General features: G+C 40.4%; 1 protein-coding gene across 2 annotated transcripts in view; it reads left to right on the top strand.

Moving 5' to 3' along the window:
• The first annotated feature begins 8,819 nt into the window (after positions 1–8,819).
• cxxc4 (CXXC finger 4) overlaps positions 8,820–21,121 on the top strand; it is a 32,956-nt gene continuing 20,654 nt past the window's right edge. For both annotated transcript variants that reach the window (XM_071505245.1, XM_071505244.1), the window contains exons 1-2: positions 8,820–9,361; positions 11,510–12,448. In XM_071505245.1, coding sequence (XP_071361346.1) covers positions 11,624–12,448 — 825 coding nt within the window. In that variant the 5' untranslated portion in view covers positions 8,820–9,361; positions 11,510–11,623. The remainder of the gene's footprint in view (positions 9,362–11,509; positions 12,449–21,121) is intronic.

Here is a 21,121-nt window from a genome sequence, read left to right as displayed (position 1 = left end):
ATGCTAAGGAGGCTAGGTGTGACATATCAAAATGTCAAGCACTTATGTTCCAAAAGTAAAGAAATTTGGGCAGTTTATGAATGAAAATGGATCGGTTTCATACTTTAGAGTAGTTGAATAAGTTTGTCGAGATCTGTCCTCAGTAATGCTGCACATTGCATCACTCAGAGCATACTTTCAGAACTGTGTTACCTGGCAGGAAACATTTAACAAGTGCTTTCTGTCACAATAAAGCTCATAGATAGGCAGCTGTTTACACACACACACACACACACACACACACACACACACACACACACACACACACACCCTTTTAGAATAACACAATCAAGGAAACTGACTCCTCCAAATTGTGTCACGAATACTTTGGGCAACTCGTAGCTCATTCACTGTCATAGTAGTTTGAGACTGTTTTGCTCCATTACATTGATTTTTGGACTGCTATTGTGCAGGAGACAGATTCAGCATCTGCCACTGTGGACTTTGTCCAAGCCAAGGCTGCGGCTCAGAGGTTGAGTCAACACACAGATAAATAGAGGGTAGTTCTGGTTGACATTTCTATGAAAAAAAAATAGAAAAGGTTGTATTCATTTCACCTAATACTGATGAAATCATCACTGTGATAAGTGGGTTTGACAGTGTCCAGTATGTATGCGTGTGTGTGTGTGTGTGTGTGTGTGTGTGTGTGTACGCTTGATGTCTCTCTGCCTGCCCGCCTGTTTCTCCATCTCAACCTCCAAAATATCAACATGTTGTTACTAACTTCTCCCCATTGTATGATCCATTGTGTCAAACCAAACAGTTCATCTAGACACTCAGAAGGAAACTGCAACAATAAATATGTCTTGTAGAAAATGTAATTGCTGGCAGGATTACATTCAGATTTTTTTTGAATGAATGATGCTACACATTTATTAACAGCAGTGGATATACAAGGAGGTAGTTGGGCTGGATGGCAAAGTGCATGACTGTCACAATGGTTAAATATAAATAGTCACTGTCCATAGACCACAATCTTTCACTTAACCAAGTGCTGTGAGTGCCTAAACATAACCATAAACCAAGAGTTTAATAAGGCTTTAGTCTCATATAGGTGGAAGTCGCACCGCAAGGTCAGCTATCTAATCAAACATTCGTAAATTAACAACTTTTCCTTATTAGGTTATAAAATATAATCCAGTCTTAATGATATTTCCTACAAAATTTATTCTCCGACACATCCAGTTTTATTTGTATGTGAACATAATATCTCAGAGACAGGGTCGTGTTATATACACTTGAATGTCAGTTTGCCCTGATCAAGAACCGTATGTTGGAGAATTTTAAAAACACTAACTGAGCAGATGGTAGAAAATGTTCTTAGCAATCTACAAGCCTAAACGCATGAGAGAAGAGGACTAGATATTCCTATTCTAAATTTTATGTTTGACCAAAACCAAACTCAGACCCAGACCCAGACTCAGATGAGGAGTTTGTTGTGCACAAAGAACGGCGACTGGCAGATGTATCAGAACAGTTAGCACAGTAAGTATCTTTTCTTTGTTTATCTTATTTGTTAGCTTGCAACTGGCAGTGGCTGACACAGTGTTAGTGGTTGTGCTAGTGCAAACTCACGCTCTCTGTACCAACAAGGTTTCAGGTTTATTTTGCCCGTCCTCCATCACCATAAGTTGATAGGATTGTTTCCTTAGGTTATATGATGTGAAACCCTTGTTGTCTGAAGATGTTTTTAAGACTGTCATTGGTTCACTGCAGTTCCAAGGTGGAAAGACACAGTCATGGCATTGCCTGCTTATTTTGCCGTTCATTTCTGAATAAGGGAAAAGGAACCTGCCTGGGCTTCAATAAGTTCTTCAACGAGAAACACAGTGTTCGTTGATAAGTCAACCCACCTCACCTGCAGTACCTAACTTGCATATCAAGTTCTAAACACAATGTAAGTGAAGTTGAGATGACAAGAACAGGTGTAAATGCGAAGGCCTGTGACCACATATCATTAACCAGATGACACATACAGACTGCATGTTAATACCAAGTGTAAATGTGGTCTTTATGTCATTAATCCAGATGTGGAGCAAAATAATAATAACAGCTCCATCACCAGCTGCTGCTCTGTAAAAACTGCTGCTGCAGCTGCTGTTAGCAGGGCAGCAGATATTCAATGGTGTCATGTCCAGATGTAAATTCTTTCTCCAGAGAGTCTGACAAGTCTGAGTGCAAGCACAATGTGGTGTGAACCGCTTAAAACTGAGTCACATCGTGAATGTGACTTATAGACTTAACTGGGTGCTTCCAAGATGTTTGTGTTTGCCGAAGCTGTTTGCTCACCCACACTGACAGATGAGCGTGGCGACTGTGTTTGCACATATTAGCACGAAAACAAAAGTATCCCCAAGCCTGGTTCATGAAGAGAGACACTTAAAGTTGAATCTCTTGTCAGTGTTTGATAAATTTAAGTTTTTTGTTGAACAGTTTGTTTTTAACTGTGTAGCTGCCTCTGTGTTTTTCTTGAAAAATTGTTGACTGTTAAAGGATGTTAGATTCTAGACACTGTGTGAGGTCTCTTGATGAGTTTCTGGTAAATTTAAAAAAAACTGACAAATGTGAAATTTCTCATTATTTAAAAAAAGCACAGGAATAAGAATTTTGGGGCCTAACACAGGGGTCACAGGCCAGAGGAGGTTGAGAAACCTTCAACAAGGGGCAAGTCATCCTACCAAAATAATGTTCAGCACACTGTCTGACGTGAATTTCTAACAAAGCACAGGCTTGATATTTCATAGACACCTAAGTCTGCCTCTACAGCGCAGTCCTGTTTATTGTCTGGTCAGTTTAATAGCGTCTGACATGGAAGAAGGGTCATCATTGTCTTAGTGTTTACATTCACGCAGCAGGACAGCCCTGTGACGGGTTAGAGCAAATATTGATTGTGGGCTGTAGACTCCAGCTTTTAATTCCAGCTAATGACCTTTGTCACCTGCAACACTACTGTTCTTATACTCCTGTATCAGACATGAGCAACTGAACCGACTAAACATTTACTCTCCAGTCTTAACAAATATTAAATCTAACAGTACATTTTGTCATGCTTTATCATGGAAAAAAATTTGATGTAAGTAGTGGGGGTATGATATCGCATGAACTTTTCTTTTTTTTTCTTTATTGTGCAATAAAGTGATGACAAGTGTGATGATAGAAAAACATACAGGACAGGCTATAACAAACATGTAAGAGTAAGGGGAGAGAGAGAAAGAAAAGAAAAAGAATAAAAGTAATTAATAATCATAATAATATGCAATAAGCCAATAGTGTTGAGATGTAACAATGTCGGCGTGTTGCATATATGTATGTGTATACGTGTAACTTCGAATGATGATGGAATGACATTGCAGTAAGGGGCATACTACACAGATAAACACAAGGTGTGACATGATTGTAGAACTAATACAATATAGTTACCAACATATAAATAATAAGTAAATAAATAAAAAGGAAAAAAAATTAAATGTGTCTGAGTATGGGTGTCTGTGCATGACTGCATTTATGTTGGTTGTGGTTGGGGTGGGGTGGTGCAGCGTGGTGCGGGGAACCATGTCCAGCCATCAGAGGGGCGAGCACAGAGGTGAGGTAGCTGTCGGGTGAAGAAGGAAGCTAGGCTGTATGATATGAAATATTTTGCTATCTGAATGTATGACACTCCGTTGTATAAATCCACTTCATATAAAGATATATTAGCTCATTAAGAAACGTTGGCACAGGAAAAAAAATATGTGACATTAGCTATCAAATACAAAGCATGTTTTCTGAAATCAGTATGAACGTGACATAAGACACAATACACAAAAGAACATGTTCCTACAAAATACTGATTGGATGTTTGACAACATAAATGGTCCCCTATTTTCTTCTTTGTACAAGATAATAAACGTTTGACTAGGCTAATTATTAAGTCATTCATGTCAGCTAAAAAGGCAAGTAGCCTGAAGTTGCTTAAAAGTAAATAAGCTCATTTACTCAAGAACTGTACCCAAGCACTATTTTCACTCACAAACATCTACATAATGAGTACTTTTACTTTTAATGCTTAAATTTTACAGGTAATGTTTTTGGTACTCAAGCAAGATCTTGAATGCAGAACCTTGAACTGTAACGTTGTAATATTACATTGTGGTACTGCCACTTTTACCAAAGGAAAGGAGCTGAATAGATAAGGACAGCTGATCACTGAGCTAAAACATGCAACATAGTTTCTGCCAGTGTTTTTATTTAGTCTGCTGGAGGTGCCAACTTGACAGAAAACACACCTGCAAATGTCATTCATGTGATCCAGTCACACAGAGTGATGGATTAATCCATAGGAGGAATATTAATCTTACATTGCTGGGGCACAATGTACAAAAATAAAACACAGACAGAAGCAGAAACAGTCCAAACAGAAATCTCCAGTGTCGATCTCTCGATCTTAAAAGCAGATACATCTTCAGAATATGACCACATGAACTTTCATTCATGCAGATGCTCTCTATCCACATGTTACTTTAGTTTTGGAAGTGATCGTGTGTAGGTGCTGTCATCTCTACCAGACTGTGTGCCAGGAGTTGGCTTTCTTTCAGCAAAGCTACTAACTGGATAATTAAGGGTGCTCTATACACTCCAATTAGCAGGCGATGGCAAAAGGAGGAGGGATTGCTCGGCTGTATCCATGGAAAGCAGTGTAAAACCGGGTGATACACATCAAATCATAGCAAGAGGCTAATGTGCGCGAAGTGAGGGCACCATACATTACAGCCTGCAGGAGGAAATGAGGCAGGTTTCTAAATAAATACTGTCAAGGTTGCTGCTGCACTGTGGCGCATCACTGCCAAACCCATAATCTCATACTGTTTATTTTCCCAAGTTGTTTTTTTCCTCCCTCTCTCTCTCTCTCTCTCTCTCTCTCTCTCTCTCTCTCGCAGTCTCTCTTCACTCTCTCTCTGTCTTTGTCTTTCTCTCCTTTAAAGGCCTCAGAGGAATGCTGTTTACCATAACAGTCTGCGTGAGTCCGTCAGAAACACCTCCACGAGGCTCACTCAGGCTCCTCCCTTTTCCTGGTCAGGTCTCTACTTTCATAATTCCACTGACAAACTACTGTGACTCTGCTTTGCTCGCATTCAAAAACCTTTACATTCTGCTGGTGTTTTGGGGGCATCCAAACAAGAGGGAAGTATAGAGTATGCTAGACATAACAGGTGGAGATATAAGGAAAACCAGATAAAGCCTACAATTTCTACCTTGCACACTGAAGCGTTATACTTTTCTTCTTTTCTTTCCATTTTTTGAATTTGTTTAAAGTTGGTTGGCAGGATTTTTATAATTTCACAAGCAGAGAAAACCGGGCTGGATGTGTCCGTGTTCCTTGTATCTTTGCTGCCTTTCACTGACAGATGTGACTACAGAGCCCCGATCAAATTGAGACATGAATCAATGGATTCACACCATCACCCCTCAAACACCCATATCTTATGACGTCTCTCCTGCATGATTCTATTTCCATCGACTAAAACGTGAGCTACAGTTAAATCCGGGGCCATGGTTATTAATTATTCCTCCAAGTTCAGCTGTGGGCCCGGGGAAACAGGGGGAGGAGTAGACGCATGGGGAGTAACGCCGGTGCACGCCGACAGGAACAAAGGCCTGCCATGAGGGTTCACGCCTCCCACTGCTAGGCCCACATACTGCCGCGGCTCTGCAGACAGAGGTTAGGACCACCTAGGCGGATTTCCCCTGGGGGCTATTATCGCCCGGAAGATAAAATGATTTTCAGACAGAGGGGCTTCCACTCACACAGATGTACATGGTCTGAGACTGAGGATACTGAGGAAAATCATAATTTCAGGATGGTTCCTTTTTTTAATCTAAAATGTAACCATCACTTGTGTATCATATCAAAGAACAAAAATTTCTGATTCTGAATTATTTCGGGGCAAATGTCAAGATAAATGTATTCCTAATCTCCTTTTTGAATAAAATGTGTCAAATGTGCTTTTTGTAGTGTTTGAAGGACACGACCAAAACAATAAAAACAAGACAGATGCAAACATTTCCTACAAAGTGGATGAAAAGAAGGCGACCTTTCAAAGTAGGAGTCAATAGGCAGGAGAGCAGGACGAGGCAAGTGGGAGAATTGGTTTATTGGGTTAAAGGTGAACAGTAGGTCACACTAGATCAATAATTTAGTCTGCAGTCAGATATTCACACACTGAGTTTGTGTTTATGTACACCACTACTAAGATACCTGATGTATTGATTTTGATTTTGATATATTTTGACGAAGTTTACTCTAATATATAATATATGGTTAAGTCATTAGAAAGACCCAGACATTAAATGAGATGCATTTTCTCTCATTTCATGTTTGCATCTGCAGCTTGAAGATAAAAACTAAATAAACTTCACATGCTAAACACTCGAGAAAAAAAAAAGATTGGTTGACTGGTTACTGCTTATGATTTTACCCTCACCAAAGTATCCAGAGAAAAAAAATGATTAAGATAGAAAAAGAAATGACGGCTTTGAGTCTGATATGAAAGTAACCACACGCTTCCTGGTGGAGCGTAGAGTAAGTAGGAACACTGATGATGCCAAACTTAACCACTGCAAACCCAAACCAGCCCATCTCTATCTACATTAACACTAACCTCTGTTGACACACCTGTCCATATCTGATAACACACTGCTGCTTTGCATCACTAGCAAATATCTGTTGCAGCACTCAAGCCTTTCCAGAGTTGTTGGTTCATCACCATGCCCACAATGAAAGAGTGATGATGTGACAGGTGTTGAGCGAAGAGCCAGTTTTTGGGTTTATGGTTCTCGATCCTGGTCTTTTGTGGTTGTGAACAGGTTTCTAAAGTGTCAACTGAAGCACAAAACAAGAAACGGGATCATGGAAGCTTATCAAAGAACAAGGGTACTTGAATATCTAGAAAAAACCAAATATCACTACACGCACATAATTGTGAAGCATTTAATGCAACAGTCTTTGCTTCTATTCAGTCCTATCCATTGCCAGCTCTCAATAAATTCATCAAAGTGTAGCCTTTAGCAGCCTATAGGCCAGTGTCACCCAGCTCACATGGAAGGGCTGTAAATGTGTCAGCTGTCAGTTTGTTTACTCACACCTAAGCCTGTCTTAAAGTAGAGGGAATGCAGGGATTGTTTATTCCTCTGTGACATGGAGTCATTTTCAGTGATATATAGTATGAAGCTGAAATGATTCATAGATTTACTGATTAGTCAACTGATGGTAAATTATTCAGCAATAATGAAAATAGATTACATCAGTTTTTAAGCAAAAATGCTCTGGTCCAAGCTTCTATCTCAGCCCCAAATATGAATATTTGCCCTCTAAGAAAGTACATTGAATATCGTTGTGTTTTGAACTGTTTTTTGAAACCATGAACTTGGCCTTTGGGAACTTGTGATCTATTCCATATTTTATGAGTGGCAATGAATTGAGAAAATCGTTTGTTGATTAATTGATAATAAAAATGATCCTTAGGTGCACCCGTGGTGAAAATGATATTATGTATTATTCAATGAAAGATGATACCAGTTTCTAATAAGGCAAACTTTTGTTTATTGTGGGTTTACAGTTGTAACTAGTGACTTTATTAATGCTTGATAAATATTTAATCAAAGCTTTAAAGGTAAGTAATGATCCAGTAATAAGAACAACTTACAGTTACAGATCACAACCTGGACGGTTGTGATCTGACTGTATTTCTAGAGAAGCGCTGCAGACATCTGAACCAAAATCCATTTCACTTCAATGTAAAACTTCACATTTAGGCTAATGGAATAAAATCCTTTATCAATGAGTTATTGACATTTATAACTGCAGACTAAATGGATTATTAACATTCACAACTAACAACAATTAACTCCAGTCAGTGGGATTTTTCACAAGGTGACCACAAAAGAACTCCTAAATGATTTATTAACCTTCAATAAAGTAACTTGTTAGAGTTTATAAACTTGTTATAAAGAGTGCTTTATTAAGTGGTGCCATAAAGGATATCCTACAGTGTCCACACTTTTGTGTAAAGTAACATTACAGCCCAACAACTTCTGTCTAACATGTAATATGGAGCCACTAAACCTTGTTTTGTTAAATAAGCCTAAGTATGGAGTCACACAGGTGTTGTCCCAGTGTGAACTTTCTTCCTAAACTAGACCCTGAAGCTGAAAGACAAATGCTGATGCGGGCAAAATCTGGGACACTGATCGGAGTCACAACTTTCCCTTTCATTTGTAAGCATCAACATGAATGAACCTCCTGTGTCACACACGGGCTCGTTGAATAAATGTGCCACGCGTGCCTGTGTTGTCAGCCTGTGGGGGCTGCAGGCATGGGTGGCCAGCAGGCGGGATTTATAATGGTGATGAATCCCGGGGGTCTTAGTAATTATGGCTGTCGCTGGACGGAGAGAGAGAGAGAGGGAGAGAGAGGAAACAACCCGGCGGAGGCATTTTATCTTAATCACAGCTCAGCTCCATTCAAATTAATTTGACAAGTTTCCCCAATCCTTATTATAAGACGCGTCTGGAAATGACATCCCCCTCCTCCGCTCTAAACACCTCGTCATGAAAGAAACATATTGTTTTTTTAAATATTTGAAAAGGATAGAGGTAGAAGAGAGAGAATAAGAGTGCAAGACGCAGATATTTCCCGTAGATATTTTCCTCCCTGTAGGGCGCCCTGAGCCATCCATCCCTCCCACCTCCCGAGTGTTTCTATAGTAATTTCCAGCCAATGATCAGTAGGTGTCCACATCCCTGCTTCCTCACCTCAGCACCAATCAGCCACACACAGCGACAGGAGACACGGACTGAGCAGAGACCAGGCAGACGCACACAATACAGCCCCCGGATCAAGAGGAGAGGAAACACCTCACCCCCTCTGCGATTTTAACCCCCCTTTCTCGTTTTTCTGCGACACCTTTTGGCTTATTTATGCACTTTCCAACCTTTTTCTAACGTGACACGAAAGTCGATAAAAAAAAAAATAAAAAAAAATGATCCTTTTGTTTTGAGCGCGCTGGACACACACGCACACACTCTCCCTCTCTCTCACACACACACACACTCACACGCACACACACACACTCACACGCACGCACACACACACACACACACACACACACGCTTGCGCTCGCCCCGCTCTCCTCCGGCAGCCTGTGTCTGTGCGTCTTCTCGCGTCTTTGCATTATTCCCCCCCCCCCCCCCCCCCCCACCCCGCACACGTATCGCTTCGCAGTAATGTGCCGTTACACGGTGGCAGGCTGGTAGCATCTTGGGAGCTCTTCTCAACAGGAACCTGGTAGGTGATGCTCTCTCGCTCTCTCTCCCTCCCTCCCTCTCTCTCTCTCTCTCTCTCTCTCTCTCTCTGTGTGTGTGGGTGTCCGTCCATGTTTTGCCGTCCAGTTGCGTGCCTTGTACCCCCCTTTTTTCCTGTCCCGATTTGTGTCCGTGCGACCGCCAAGTGATCCAGGCAATGTCAGATTAATTTTTATGGGGTTTTATTTGCGCTATCGCGCCGCGCTCCCCTCTTCGGATTATCTATGCATGACCTTTGATCTGAATGTCTCCCACGGACCAGACTGAGTCTAATTAATGGCATCGTGGTGCAGCGGCGGCACAAAGGTTCGTCATCGGACGTGGCTTTTTCCCCACTTTTCTTTCTTCAATCTCCTTCTCGCACTCTCCACCTTACTCTCTCGCTCCCTCTCTCTCTCTCTCTCTCGCTCTCTGTGTCTCTCTCTCGTCCCCCTCTCCCTCCTCTTCTCTGTGTCTCTCTCCAGCTCCCAAGTATTGAACATTTCTGTCTCTCTAAACTTTGTTTACAGGCTGAAAATCAATGTCCGTGACTTGATTGCCTTTGGGCTGCGTATTTCGCTCCAGGGGTGAATTGATTAAGTAATAATGACCCTGAGGAGGGCTGATCATTAAGCCAAGGAGGTTTTGTTTACTGGTGGTTGCGGGTTGTCTTGGATGCCACATCGACAGTGAACCTCCAGATCTGGAATGCATGGTGTATAGGACACTCCAGGCTTCACATTAGCGCCATTGAAATTAACAAACAATAGTTTAATGTTTCATTGCATGTTAGAAAAAGTGAGACTTCAAGACTTTCTGAAAATTGCCTGAACGATTTGGTACTTTTAGGTTAACAAGGGAAATATTTACCTGCAAGGACATGTTCATAGGAGAGATGCACCCACCCAGTAAGATCTCTCACGGTCCATGTGTACATATTTCTGATTTATTATTATTTTTTTAGACAGCTGCTAGGTAGCACCATGGAAGTGATTTGAAATGCTTTAGTGTTCCAGCAATGGATCAGCTTTGGCAATTAAGAGAGAAAGCCCAGAAAAAGGTAATGGAAGTAGGGGGAGATGTGTCTAATGGGCTTTTATCTGTGGAAACCAAATCCAGACAGACTGGTGGAAAGAGGGAGAGAGAGAGAGAGAGAGAGAGAGAGAGAGAGAGAGAGAGAGAGAGAGAGAGAGAGAGAGAGAGAGAGAGAGGAAATAGAGCACCCCCCCATCACCACCACTAACTCGCACATACACACACATTCACCTATACACACACACACACACACACACACACACACACACACACACACACACATCCCATCCTGAGGCGGCTGACACTGTAGTTGGTCTGGTCCATGATCTGGATGTAAATTCACCAGTGGCTATCTGGTGCTGTCATTGAGTAAATGTAATGGAGCTGGCCATGAATGAACACCAGGTGCTCTTAAGAGGCTGGACACAGTCGTGTTTACATGGATGGGCTGCCTCTACCATTTGGATAAGATGAAAAAAAAATCAGAATTATTTAACTATGTTCCTCCTGGCGCCCAAAGAAGATTATTTTTAAGAGCTTATATTGCAGGCCTAAGGTAAAAGTCTTTGTGTTTGTAGCTGCTGCTGTCATAATCTGAATTCTGGTGAGGCTCATCTCAAACTTTTTTTTTTTAAAATGTGATATTTTGGATTGAATATTCAATTTTTTTTTTATTTATTTTTTTAACATTTTGATTAAACGTACCCTTGTGTATTCAAATGTTTTTATTCATTTTGTGAAGTAGCTGATTGGACTTTCTTCAAAAATATGCTAGAATAACTTGACAAGACATCTAAAAAATGTTGAAAGTGTTTTTTTTTTAAGCATGCTAATTCTTTCCCCTATTATAATAATAACATGTTGGTCTGTCACAGCTATCACGTTATTGTCACCAGATGAAGATCAGTTCTGACTATTTGTGATGGTTCCACTATAAAAACGTGAGAGTGTAAACAATGTGCCAGAAGATTCTTCAAATGTTCAGCTCTTATCTTCAGAGAAAAGTTGAAACAGTAAAATGAAATCTGATTAGAATGAAAACAGTTTCCTCTTTTGTGTGTAACTATTGTTTCTTTTTTGTTTTTTGTTTTTTTTGTTTTTTTTGTTTTGCTTTCAGCACTGGAGAAGATAAACCAGGATGGTAGCACACTGTTCGTAACCAGCTTCAGTTCGACAAAGGCCACCACAACCTCACTCTCTTCTCCTGAACATTGACAACCATCCCTCAGCCATGTCTAACATAAACAATGCGCTTTGCATTGAAAACGGACAGAACGCAGATGTGTCTCTCTTACAAAAGGATAATCTTCAGGATGGTGGATTAAGCCAGCTTTTGGATTATAACGCAGAAATGGAAAGGTACAGGTCTTTTGCAAACTTTTATAAAACCAATGGGGCATTTCCACAGACTGCTAAGATTGCCCGCATCACAACGCCCATTTTTCCCAGTGCTAGAATTGGCATGTCCCCTTGGAACTGCGATAACGCCATGCTCTGGGGAAGGAAATCAGCGGCAATAAACCCTAATAGGACCAGCATGCATAGAAATGACTCCCAGAGGCCGGGGAAGCCTGGCGTGCCGCCAGAGACGCTGCAAATGGCAAATAATAATTTCCTCTCTACCTTATCCCCTGAACACTGCAGACCTTTAGCAGGAGAATGCATGAACAAGCTGAAATGCGGCGCTGCTGAAGCAGAGATAATGAATCTCCCAGAACGCGTTGGAACTTTTTCCGCTATTCCGGCTTTAGGGGGCATCTCATTACCTCCCGGGGTCATCGTCATGACAGCCCTTCACTCCCCCGCAGCCTCAGCAGCCGTTACAGACAGTGCGTTTCAAATTGCCAATCTGGCAGACTGCCCACAGAATAATTCCTCGGCATCCAGTGGAAACCCAGCGAAGAAGAAAAGGAAAAGGTGTGGGGTCTGTGCACCCTGCAGGCGGCTAATCAACTGTGGTGTCTGCAGCAGTTGTCGGAACCGCAAAACGGGCCACCAGATCTGCAAATTTAGGAAATGCGAGGAGCTGAAGAAGAAGCCAGGCTCATCGCTGGAGGTGAGAACCCGGGCTCTGCTTCCCCTTCTTTTGTTATTATCCCCTTGCACTCCAAAGCATTAACCTTTTCATCCAGTCACGTTCTAAGCCCTTGAAAATTGTTTCCATGCCCACCCATGCCTGAACATCCCCCCGGCTTCTCAAATCTGCCTACCCGCCTAGCCTAATTGGCAGTAATTAGGGGTGTTTGTGCGGAGCGCAAGCTGAGCTTGGCTCAGACACCCCTAATTGCTGCCAGTCAGGCTGGGGCTGGAACGCATCCGAACAACCCCGAGCTTGGCTCAGCTCCAAGCAGGGCTGGGAAATGGTTTTCAGCAGAGAGCCATCCCTCTCTGCACCCGGTCATTTTAACCAATTATGGAAACCGTCTCTGGATGGGGAGAATCAATATCCCACAAAGCCTCAGCCTCCGACCACCAAGAGATGGTGAGAGTGATGGCAGGGCTGCTGATGGCGTTTCTCAAAACATCCCCCAAGTTTTGTGTGGGGAGGGGAGTGAAGCACCCAGACTTATCCTGTGGGGGTTGAAATGAAATCATTCTATATTATATTTGTGCCATTATAGCCAATTACGGATCCATCTAGGACATGATGCATATTAGAAAGGGTGCAGAGGCAAAAAAAAAAAAAAAAAAAAAAAACACACACAAAAAAAAAAAAAAAATCAGCATCACTTAGAGAAGAGAAAAACATATTAAGCACAGGCTTAATTGACAAGTAGCAAGAGGCTTCATTAGGACACAATCAGAGGGCAGTGTTGTTTTTAAAGGTTCATTTTAATTGATTTAGTTACTGGATGATATTTGGTTTTCAAGGGCAAAGGCAGAATATGAATGTTAAGTTGCAAATCTGGTTCTCTTTAGCCTGAGAGTTTGAACTTGCTCACTGACTTAACATGAGCCCGTATGGATGAGTCACCAACAAATGCAACCTGAGGGCCAGATGATTTGCTCATTAATTAAGTGATTACACAGGGAGGAAAAAGAGGTTAATTGTAAAATATTACCTAATCTGCTTATGGAAAAACACCATGTATGGATTTCTTTGTTCACTTTGAATTTCAACCTGATTCTTGTTTGAATCCATGATTGATTTTTTTTAAATGTTCAGTTTTTTGTAGATAATACTGTAACTTCATTTAGATGAGTTTTTTTCATGTCTTATGATGTAAATATCATTTGTGACTGTGCCTGTTCCTTTTTTAGTGATCAGGAAATTATGGAAACATTCAGAGTAGACTGAGACTGCACCAGGATACAAATGCTGAAGCTGAACGTGACATAATATGTTATTATTTATTCACACAATTCTCATCATTCATGTCTCATGTACTCTCCAATCTAGTGTTACATGGGGGTTTTCTGCTAATCCAGTCCTGATTGGACAGCATGCCACCCACGTCTAATATCCCTAATTAAAATTTTAGTAACTTGTAATGATTTTGACGGGGGTCCAAAACATCAAAATCTTCACCACTTTGCAACTAAAACAGACACTCAGAGACAAGATTATGTCTGTTTTTTTTACTTCTTTAACCCCAAACAACGATTCAGTCAATTCAAACACAAGTTATGCAGACAACAAGCGTTCAAACCAGAAGAGCTTTATTTCGATCTTAAGTTAAGATCCCAAAGTTTCCAAAAGTTCAAAATAGGATACTTTTTTTTTCTTTAAAGACTGTTTGTACACTGCTACAAATCTCTATCTTGAAAAGTTCTAAAAGATAAAAGTTTTCTCCTAGAAACAAGTGAAAAAGAAATCTGCCTGTGCAGTGCGATTATTTCAACCTGTTTCCACTATAAAATCAACTGATTTCAAAAAATTTCCAAGAAATGAGTGTCTGCATCTGCAAACAAGAACGAACAAGGCAGGTTGCTCCTCTTGAATCAAGAGAAGTGAAACCTGATTTTAGAAGCCACCTAGCACAACATGATTTGATTTTTTCTTTTAAAAAGGGAGTAGAAATCTGCCTGATATTTCACTTGCTTTATGAAAATTACACTTTTACAGTAGGACTGAAATTACACACAAAAATGACTTCATAAGGAGATTTTTTGGCATAAAATGAAGACACTGAATCTACATTATTTCCATTTGTTGCAGCCATAAAAACCATGGTGTCACAGGTTTGAATATTTGATTTAGTATCTCATACTGTAGTTTAAACCATGTGTTGGAACAAGCTGGTACAGAATATACATGTGACTTTTTACACTGTGGAAAACTTTAATGCTTCTTAAGGGGAAACCTGGGTTTGAACAGTTAGAATAAAGAGGTAACTGATGGCTTATTGGTCATGGGTAGGACACTCTGGAGGTGTTGATCGGAAGCTCATTTAATGTCGACTCCATATATCACGTACTAACAGGTGTCTCAAACAGGTGTCCAGGAAGCTGGCTCACATTCTTAATGCATGGGTAGACTCAGTTTTGGAAAACATCCATTTGCAAAGACGGTTAGAATTATCAAGGGTGTGAAACCCCCCCCCCCCCCCCCCAAACAAATCCACACTTGCTTTTAAAAGCTTCTTCACTGAGTTCAGTAATTCATATTATGGACTTCTCCTGCAGTAATTGTTATTTTTGACTCTGCATCTGTAATTACAGGTGCACCTTCTGCTGCGGAAATGGGTTTGGGTTTAAAGGCATCTTAGAGGCGTGAATCCGTGCACTTGCTAGTCTAACTTTTATACATACATTAACAAGTGGTGCATTTTTTTCCCACCTTGTTGCCGGTGTTAATGGTCGCTCACACGTATGTGGAATCAGGCGCTGAATTGAGTCTAGAGGTTGAAATTACAGCCTGTGCTGTTTGTGCAAATTCACATGTGAATGGCTACGTGCACGCACACTCTGCCTCTCATTCTTTCCCTCTCACGCAGACGTGCACAAACACACAGTCACACTCACATCCATGTTCTTACTACATACTGTTCTCACAAAAGAAAAAAAACAAACAAACACACACGCGCACACACACACACACACACACACACACACAACATGAGCTAAGTGTACCTTTTGCCTTGGAAGAGACGATAAGCTACTGGCAGCCAGTTAGATTTGGCTGTCACTGTTTTCCACATGGGAATCACCCTGAACTAATTATATCTTAAGCAGCGGTGGAAAATGCAAATCAGAATTTTACTCACACCCCTGAAATTGGAGAGCCAATTTAATCTAATACCCCCTTTAATTTAGCGCGCTAATGCAAGGCCCTAGAGAATCGCCCTGTGTCACTGCTGTGCTGTTCTGCAGCAGATTCTGCTCACTCTCTGTCGCTGTCTCTGTGCTGCTCTCAGGCTCCAGGATGGATTAGTCTGGCAGAGGAATCTCATCTAACCTAACATTTCCTGAGCAGTTACCTTTGCATAGCTTGAGCTCCGATGGCTCAAAGGTCCTTCATTAACTTTCAAATGAAATAATACTCATATGAGGGCAAGCTGTTTCTCCACCTCTGTTTACCTCAACCTTACTTTTATTTCTGCAGAAAAAAGTCTTTGGAGCTCTGATAAACGTAATAAATGTAAAAGTAATCCTTACCAGCATGTGTTGCTGGACAAATTGTTAAACATTGTGTGAGGATATTCATATGTCCTCTTCATTTTCTAATCTTTTTTGGCTGGAGAACCCTTAAGATGAAGCAGTGTCTTCTTGTGACCCCTCATCACAGGTTTGGTTGAGAAACAATGATTTTTTTTCCGCTATTCAATTTGAAGGATATTTGGGAACCGCTTTTTTAAGGTAGTTAGTGTTTAGCATCCAACTGGCTCAACGGTAACGCTCTGCTTTAAAAATGATTACATATTGAAATCCAAACGCAGTGTCTTTGTAGTATGTACATTACACAGTTTATAGCACAAGTTTATCTAATTGATGCAGATTCTATTTTGAATTCTATTCAATTTATGGACAGTTTTTGTTGAAGAGGCATTTTAACTTTATTTGATTGTAAATGAAAATGAGATTCACTGAATACTACTGAATGGCACTGTGACAAGTAGAGCTCCAGTGTTAATGCTAATGATCTGACATAAAACCATATGAATTAAAGCTAGAATAAATTAGACTTCATAGGTTGGTAATATAGGCTTCATACTTTTATAAAAGACTCATCAGAGGTTGATACAGTGTTTGTTGAAAGTCATAATAAATTAGGTCAAACTAACCAAAACATAAATTTTCAATGACAAAAGTCAGACCAGTCCTTCTTATAGAGAGACTGAACACCCACGCTACACTCTCAGAGAGAGATCCAGCCAGATTTAGAGAACATTTATAACACAGGACAAATGTTTTGGGGTTTTTTTTGTCAATGCTTTGCTCGTGAATGACTCTTAACACAACTCTTTACATCAGGAGTCTAATGCCTACAGTTAGATGTAAAACAACATCATCAGTCACAATACGCTTTAATGGAAACATTCTCGTAGTCCTTATAATCACAGGATTTCAAGTGCCAGTTCACTGGGTTGTTGACAATCTTGACAGGAACAGTTTAACTTAAACAGCACTTCTGCTTTGCAAAGACAAAGCAAAATCCTTGAAAGAACAACATCCAGAAGGGCTCCTAATTCATTAGTAGTGTAAGGCAGAGTAGAAAAAGCAGGAAGAGGGCAAAACTAGATCCAACTGAACAGATTCCTCCTTTCAATTAACAAATGTCAAAGGCCAGCATCATGTCATGTGCAGGAAAACCTAGAATAAGGTTGTGTTCTTTCTCTGCCTCTCTGTTCGTGTCCCTGTTCTTTGTGCCGTGTTGATATGAGTACATGAAATGGGTGAGATGAAAAGGTGGCATGGCTGCCTAGAAACCTTTGCTATTGTGATAAAAGACAAGGCCCAAAATGGTAGGAAGCGGGACCTTGAGGAAAATAGCTTGGATTCAGCCTCTTAATGAGAGTGTAGGAGCCAAATAAGCAACAGCAGCCAGGTCTAATTTGTTTTAGGTGTGCTCAGAATAGATAAGGACAAATCTGTGGCCTTCACCCCATCCCCCCAACCTTTGCCTCCCTGGAGATAACACTGAGTGCTCCCAGCCAATCTCTGTGGGCAAAGGAGAGGGGGGTAAAGAAAGAAAAAAAAAAAAAAGAAAGAAAAAAAAAGCAGCAGAGAAGGAAAAGCCTGAGGGACAGACGGCCTTTAGATCTGCAGATCTCTAACTTACTGGATTTATTCAAGCTTTAAAACTGCAGATTAATTTGGTCGCAGAGGTCTGGGGGAGTGTGAAAAAAAAGAAAAGAAAAATGAGGCTGTACGCCGCTGCGCATCTCAACCTAAAGGGCAACCTTAAGCTCCTGTCAAGACAATAGGATTTTGCCATCTGAACCACGATGCAGACCGCTTAATTATACACATCTTCCCTGCAAGCTACCGTCAGCTACTTAAGAGCATGGGCCCCCTTATTCATTGTCATGCCCTTTTTCCCCTAGATTGGTCGTGCCGTGTGGATTTTCTGTCAGCTTCCATTTGCACAGAGTAGCTGCCCTCCTTAGGCCTTTGCTGTGCTCAGAAAGCCACAAACGCACGGCACTGTTAAAGAATTCATCATTTTTGCCACTGCCACCAATTAAGGCCGAAGCGTAATCGGAGGCGTCCGGACGATGCCCTTACATTATGTGGTCTGTCGCCTCCTCTGCCCCTGTTTGATTTAACATCCCTGGTTCAGTGGTGAAAAAGAACTCATTGTCATTGTCTTTATTATAGTTCGAGGAGAGAGAGAAGGATGGGGGGGGTAGAAAAGCAGCCCATTGGAGGGTGGACAGCGTGAAAGAGCAGGTGCGGGAGGACGTTAATGTGTGGCACTTTAAATTTTAAACAGATGAGAATAAATTATTAATGCTGACTCCGGCTGAGAAGTTAAAAGGTATCTCGTCATGAGAGCCTGTATGAAAAAGTGTGAGAGAAAGGTCTTCAGTAAATGCATCAGGGGACTGTAATGAGCACAGAGAATCGCAACAAGGTTTTTTTTTTTGTTCTCCAGAAAAATGATGAGTTCTTGACTTATTTTGATTTCTACTTTGGCTCTAATGTAACAATTAAACTCTACTAGGACTTTTTGCAGGGCGTTTTTCCTTATTGAATAAGTGCAACAAGGCCAGTGGCAAATGAGTGATTGAACTGAATGAAGAGCTAGATTAGATGAACATGGTTTTTCCCTATTTTCAATCAGCTCTTACCAAATTCCTCCAACAGGCGTAGAGCTGCTTCCTTTACATCATGCATATATTAGGCATTAGCTGTGTTAATACACTGTCCTTGCAAACAGCTCACTGTAAAGTTAACTACACAGGAAAATTATGAATGATTGTAATGATTGCTCATTTCCATTCAAGCCAAGATTTTCTTTTATATAGAGAACATAACAGTCACGTGATCGTGCCTTTCTTATTTTGGGATGACATTTTTAAATCCCTCTCATTTGTGGACTGAGAATAGGAATCGATCCAACTCATTGGCTGCCTGTTAAGAAAAGGAGAATGTCCCACAATAGTATAATTAATTCTTGATAGCAGCTGGGAAACCTCTGTAATTTTATAATCATTTTTTCTTTAATTGCAATGCTTACAGTTGTGCTGTCAGATTGCAGAAATATGCAGTAAGTCGCTGTGCCACTATGGTATTTTGACTTTTAAGGAAATCCAGAGCAGAGGATGTTGAAAAATCATCAAATTAAAGCTAGCTATTCAAACAGTTGAGGCTGTAAAGAGCATAGGTGTTGAAGTATTGTCAACCAATGGGAAATTCTTATGAAAAGAAAATAATATTATGCTTCATATGAACAGACTGAATTTGAGTGTAGAGTTGTTTTAGCCACCATACTGCCAGCACAGGGCTCAAATAGTGACAATATTGGTCCCCCGCTGGTCAATGTGTCTAACCATATCTGGTCCAGTTGAATGTAAACTAAGAATTAGTAAGACATTGTTTCACCATTCCCACCACATTTGTGGTTATTGCTTAATACAGTGCTTGGTAGTTTCCGGTCATACAAGCTTTATAATTTACATAACTTTTTAAGAGTAGTTTTATTTGCTAAACCGAACTGACAACATTTAATCCAGTTTCTGCTGTGTTTACACCAGACATTCAGCAGGATGCAGTGGGCAAAGTCACAGTTTTATCAGATTTCTGATTAACTTATGAGTAGTTGATGCATTAACCTACATTCTACAACCATGTTCAAGTGTGCCTGCAGTTAAAAAGAAAGGAGTTGATTGCTAAGAGGGCAACAAGTCACCACTTATTTATAATATACAGTTGTAATTTTCTTATGGTAACGCTGTAGTAGGTCTAATCCTATAGTTACTATAAAAGTTAACCCTTTATACTAAAGGTAAGCAGCATCAGACCAGACCCACACTGAACCTGAGGTGTTACTGATGTGCTGTAAATGACCTCGACCTCTTTTACAGACCACCAAATTACAGTTCTGCTATTGATTTCTAACATTTTTCCTTAAGTCAAACCTCAAAGCTGTCCTTGCTGCTCATAACACTTGCTTCCTACTATCGCACTGGTTGACTGGAAAAGTTCTTGTTGCTTAAGATTAAGACATTACCATGCTCTCAATGCCAAGAAATGTAAGGGTCCAGAACAGAGATGATTTTAGGTAAAACGTAATTTCTAATGTAATATAACTTCATTGGTCCACTTTGATTATGCATCAGCCCACATCCTAGGGTTGGTGCTGGGGATTTTGAGTTATCACATATATAGCAGATACCTAGCTAGCTCACTAATGCTACATAACACAGTTAGCCCTGGAAAGTGTCAGGCTCACGTTCAGAAATAGTTACAAAACTGGTTTGCTCCCTTCTTCAGCTCTGGCAAACCAATCATTACCGGATGACATAAAATGCTTCACTACGAGCACAGGAATTTAAAACTCCAGTATACTGCAGAATACAGAGAGAGTCACCTGCCGCTGACAGGGTTAATCAGCTTTGTGTGAACTCTTTGGAAAAAGGCTTGAATGTAGCTGATGTTTAGATATAAAATTCCCTTACGGCAGCTTAAAGATATTTCTATTTTATCTTAGATTACCTATTTTTGATTTTACTAATTTATTCTAACCTGCTAACTGAAAGTGTGGGCAAACCCGGAAGTACAGTTTGAGCTTCTGTTTCAACTTCTTAGCCCATTTTTTTTTTTACAATCTTTATATATTCCCTATCGCTGGAAAAAGTTTTCCAAAACATAAGATGTTGGATTGATTTCAAGAAGCTTCTTTTTCAGTGTTGCAGTAACTTAAAGCTTGTTTGAAATAGGCAATCCATCACATTAGAACTGTTGGCCTGATATTATCATGCATGATAATGCATCTTTGAACAGGAAGACTCATGACAAGTTTGAGAATCAGTTTTCTGACAGTAAACTAGGAGACAAACAATAAGTAAATGTTGAGCTCAAGAATAATGTGAGTTTGGTAGTTTCTTGTGTCTTAAGTCCAAACAGTCATTTATTTGACCGTACAAATTAGAAGTATTTTCAGGTGTAATTGACAATTCCGATGTATACTATATATTTAAAATAGGTGTTTTTGTGTGTCACTCAACAAATCATAACTGAAAATAAAGGATTGCCTTTACAAATATGTTATGTTTGGAACAACATAAACAACATACTGTCAAAATACTGTACTCAGATACAAGACTCATAGTCAGTGGGCTAG

This window comes from Trachinotus anak, unplaced genomic scaffold (genome assembly GCF_046630095.1).
Source record: "Trachinotus anak isolate AG129_WGS33_773 ecotype Australia unplaced genomic scaffold, CSIRO_AGI_Tana_v1 ptg000019l, whole genome shotgun sequence".
Classification (NCBI taxonomy): Eukaryota; Metazoa; Chordata; class Actinopteri; order Carangiformes; family Carangidae; genus Trachinotus; species Trachinotus anak.
This window is presented reverse-complemented; position numbering and strand designations above follow the sequence as displayed.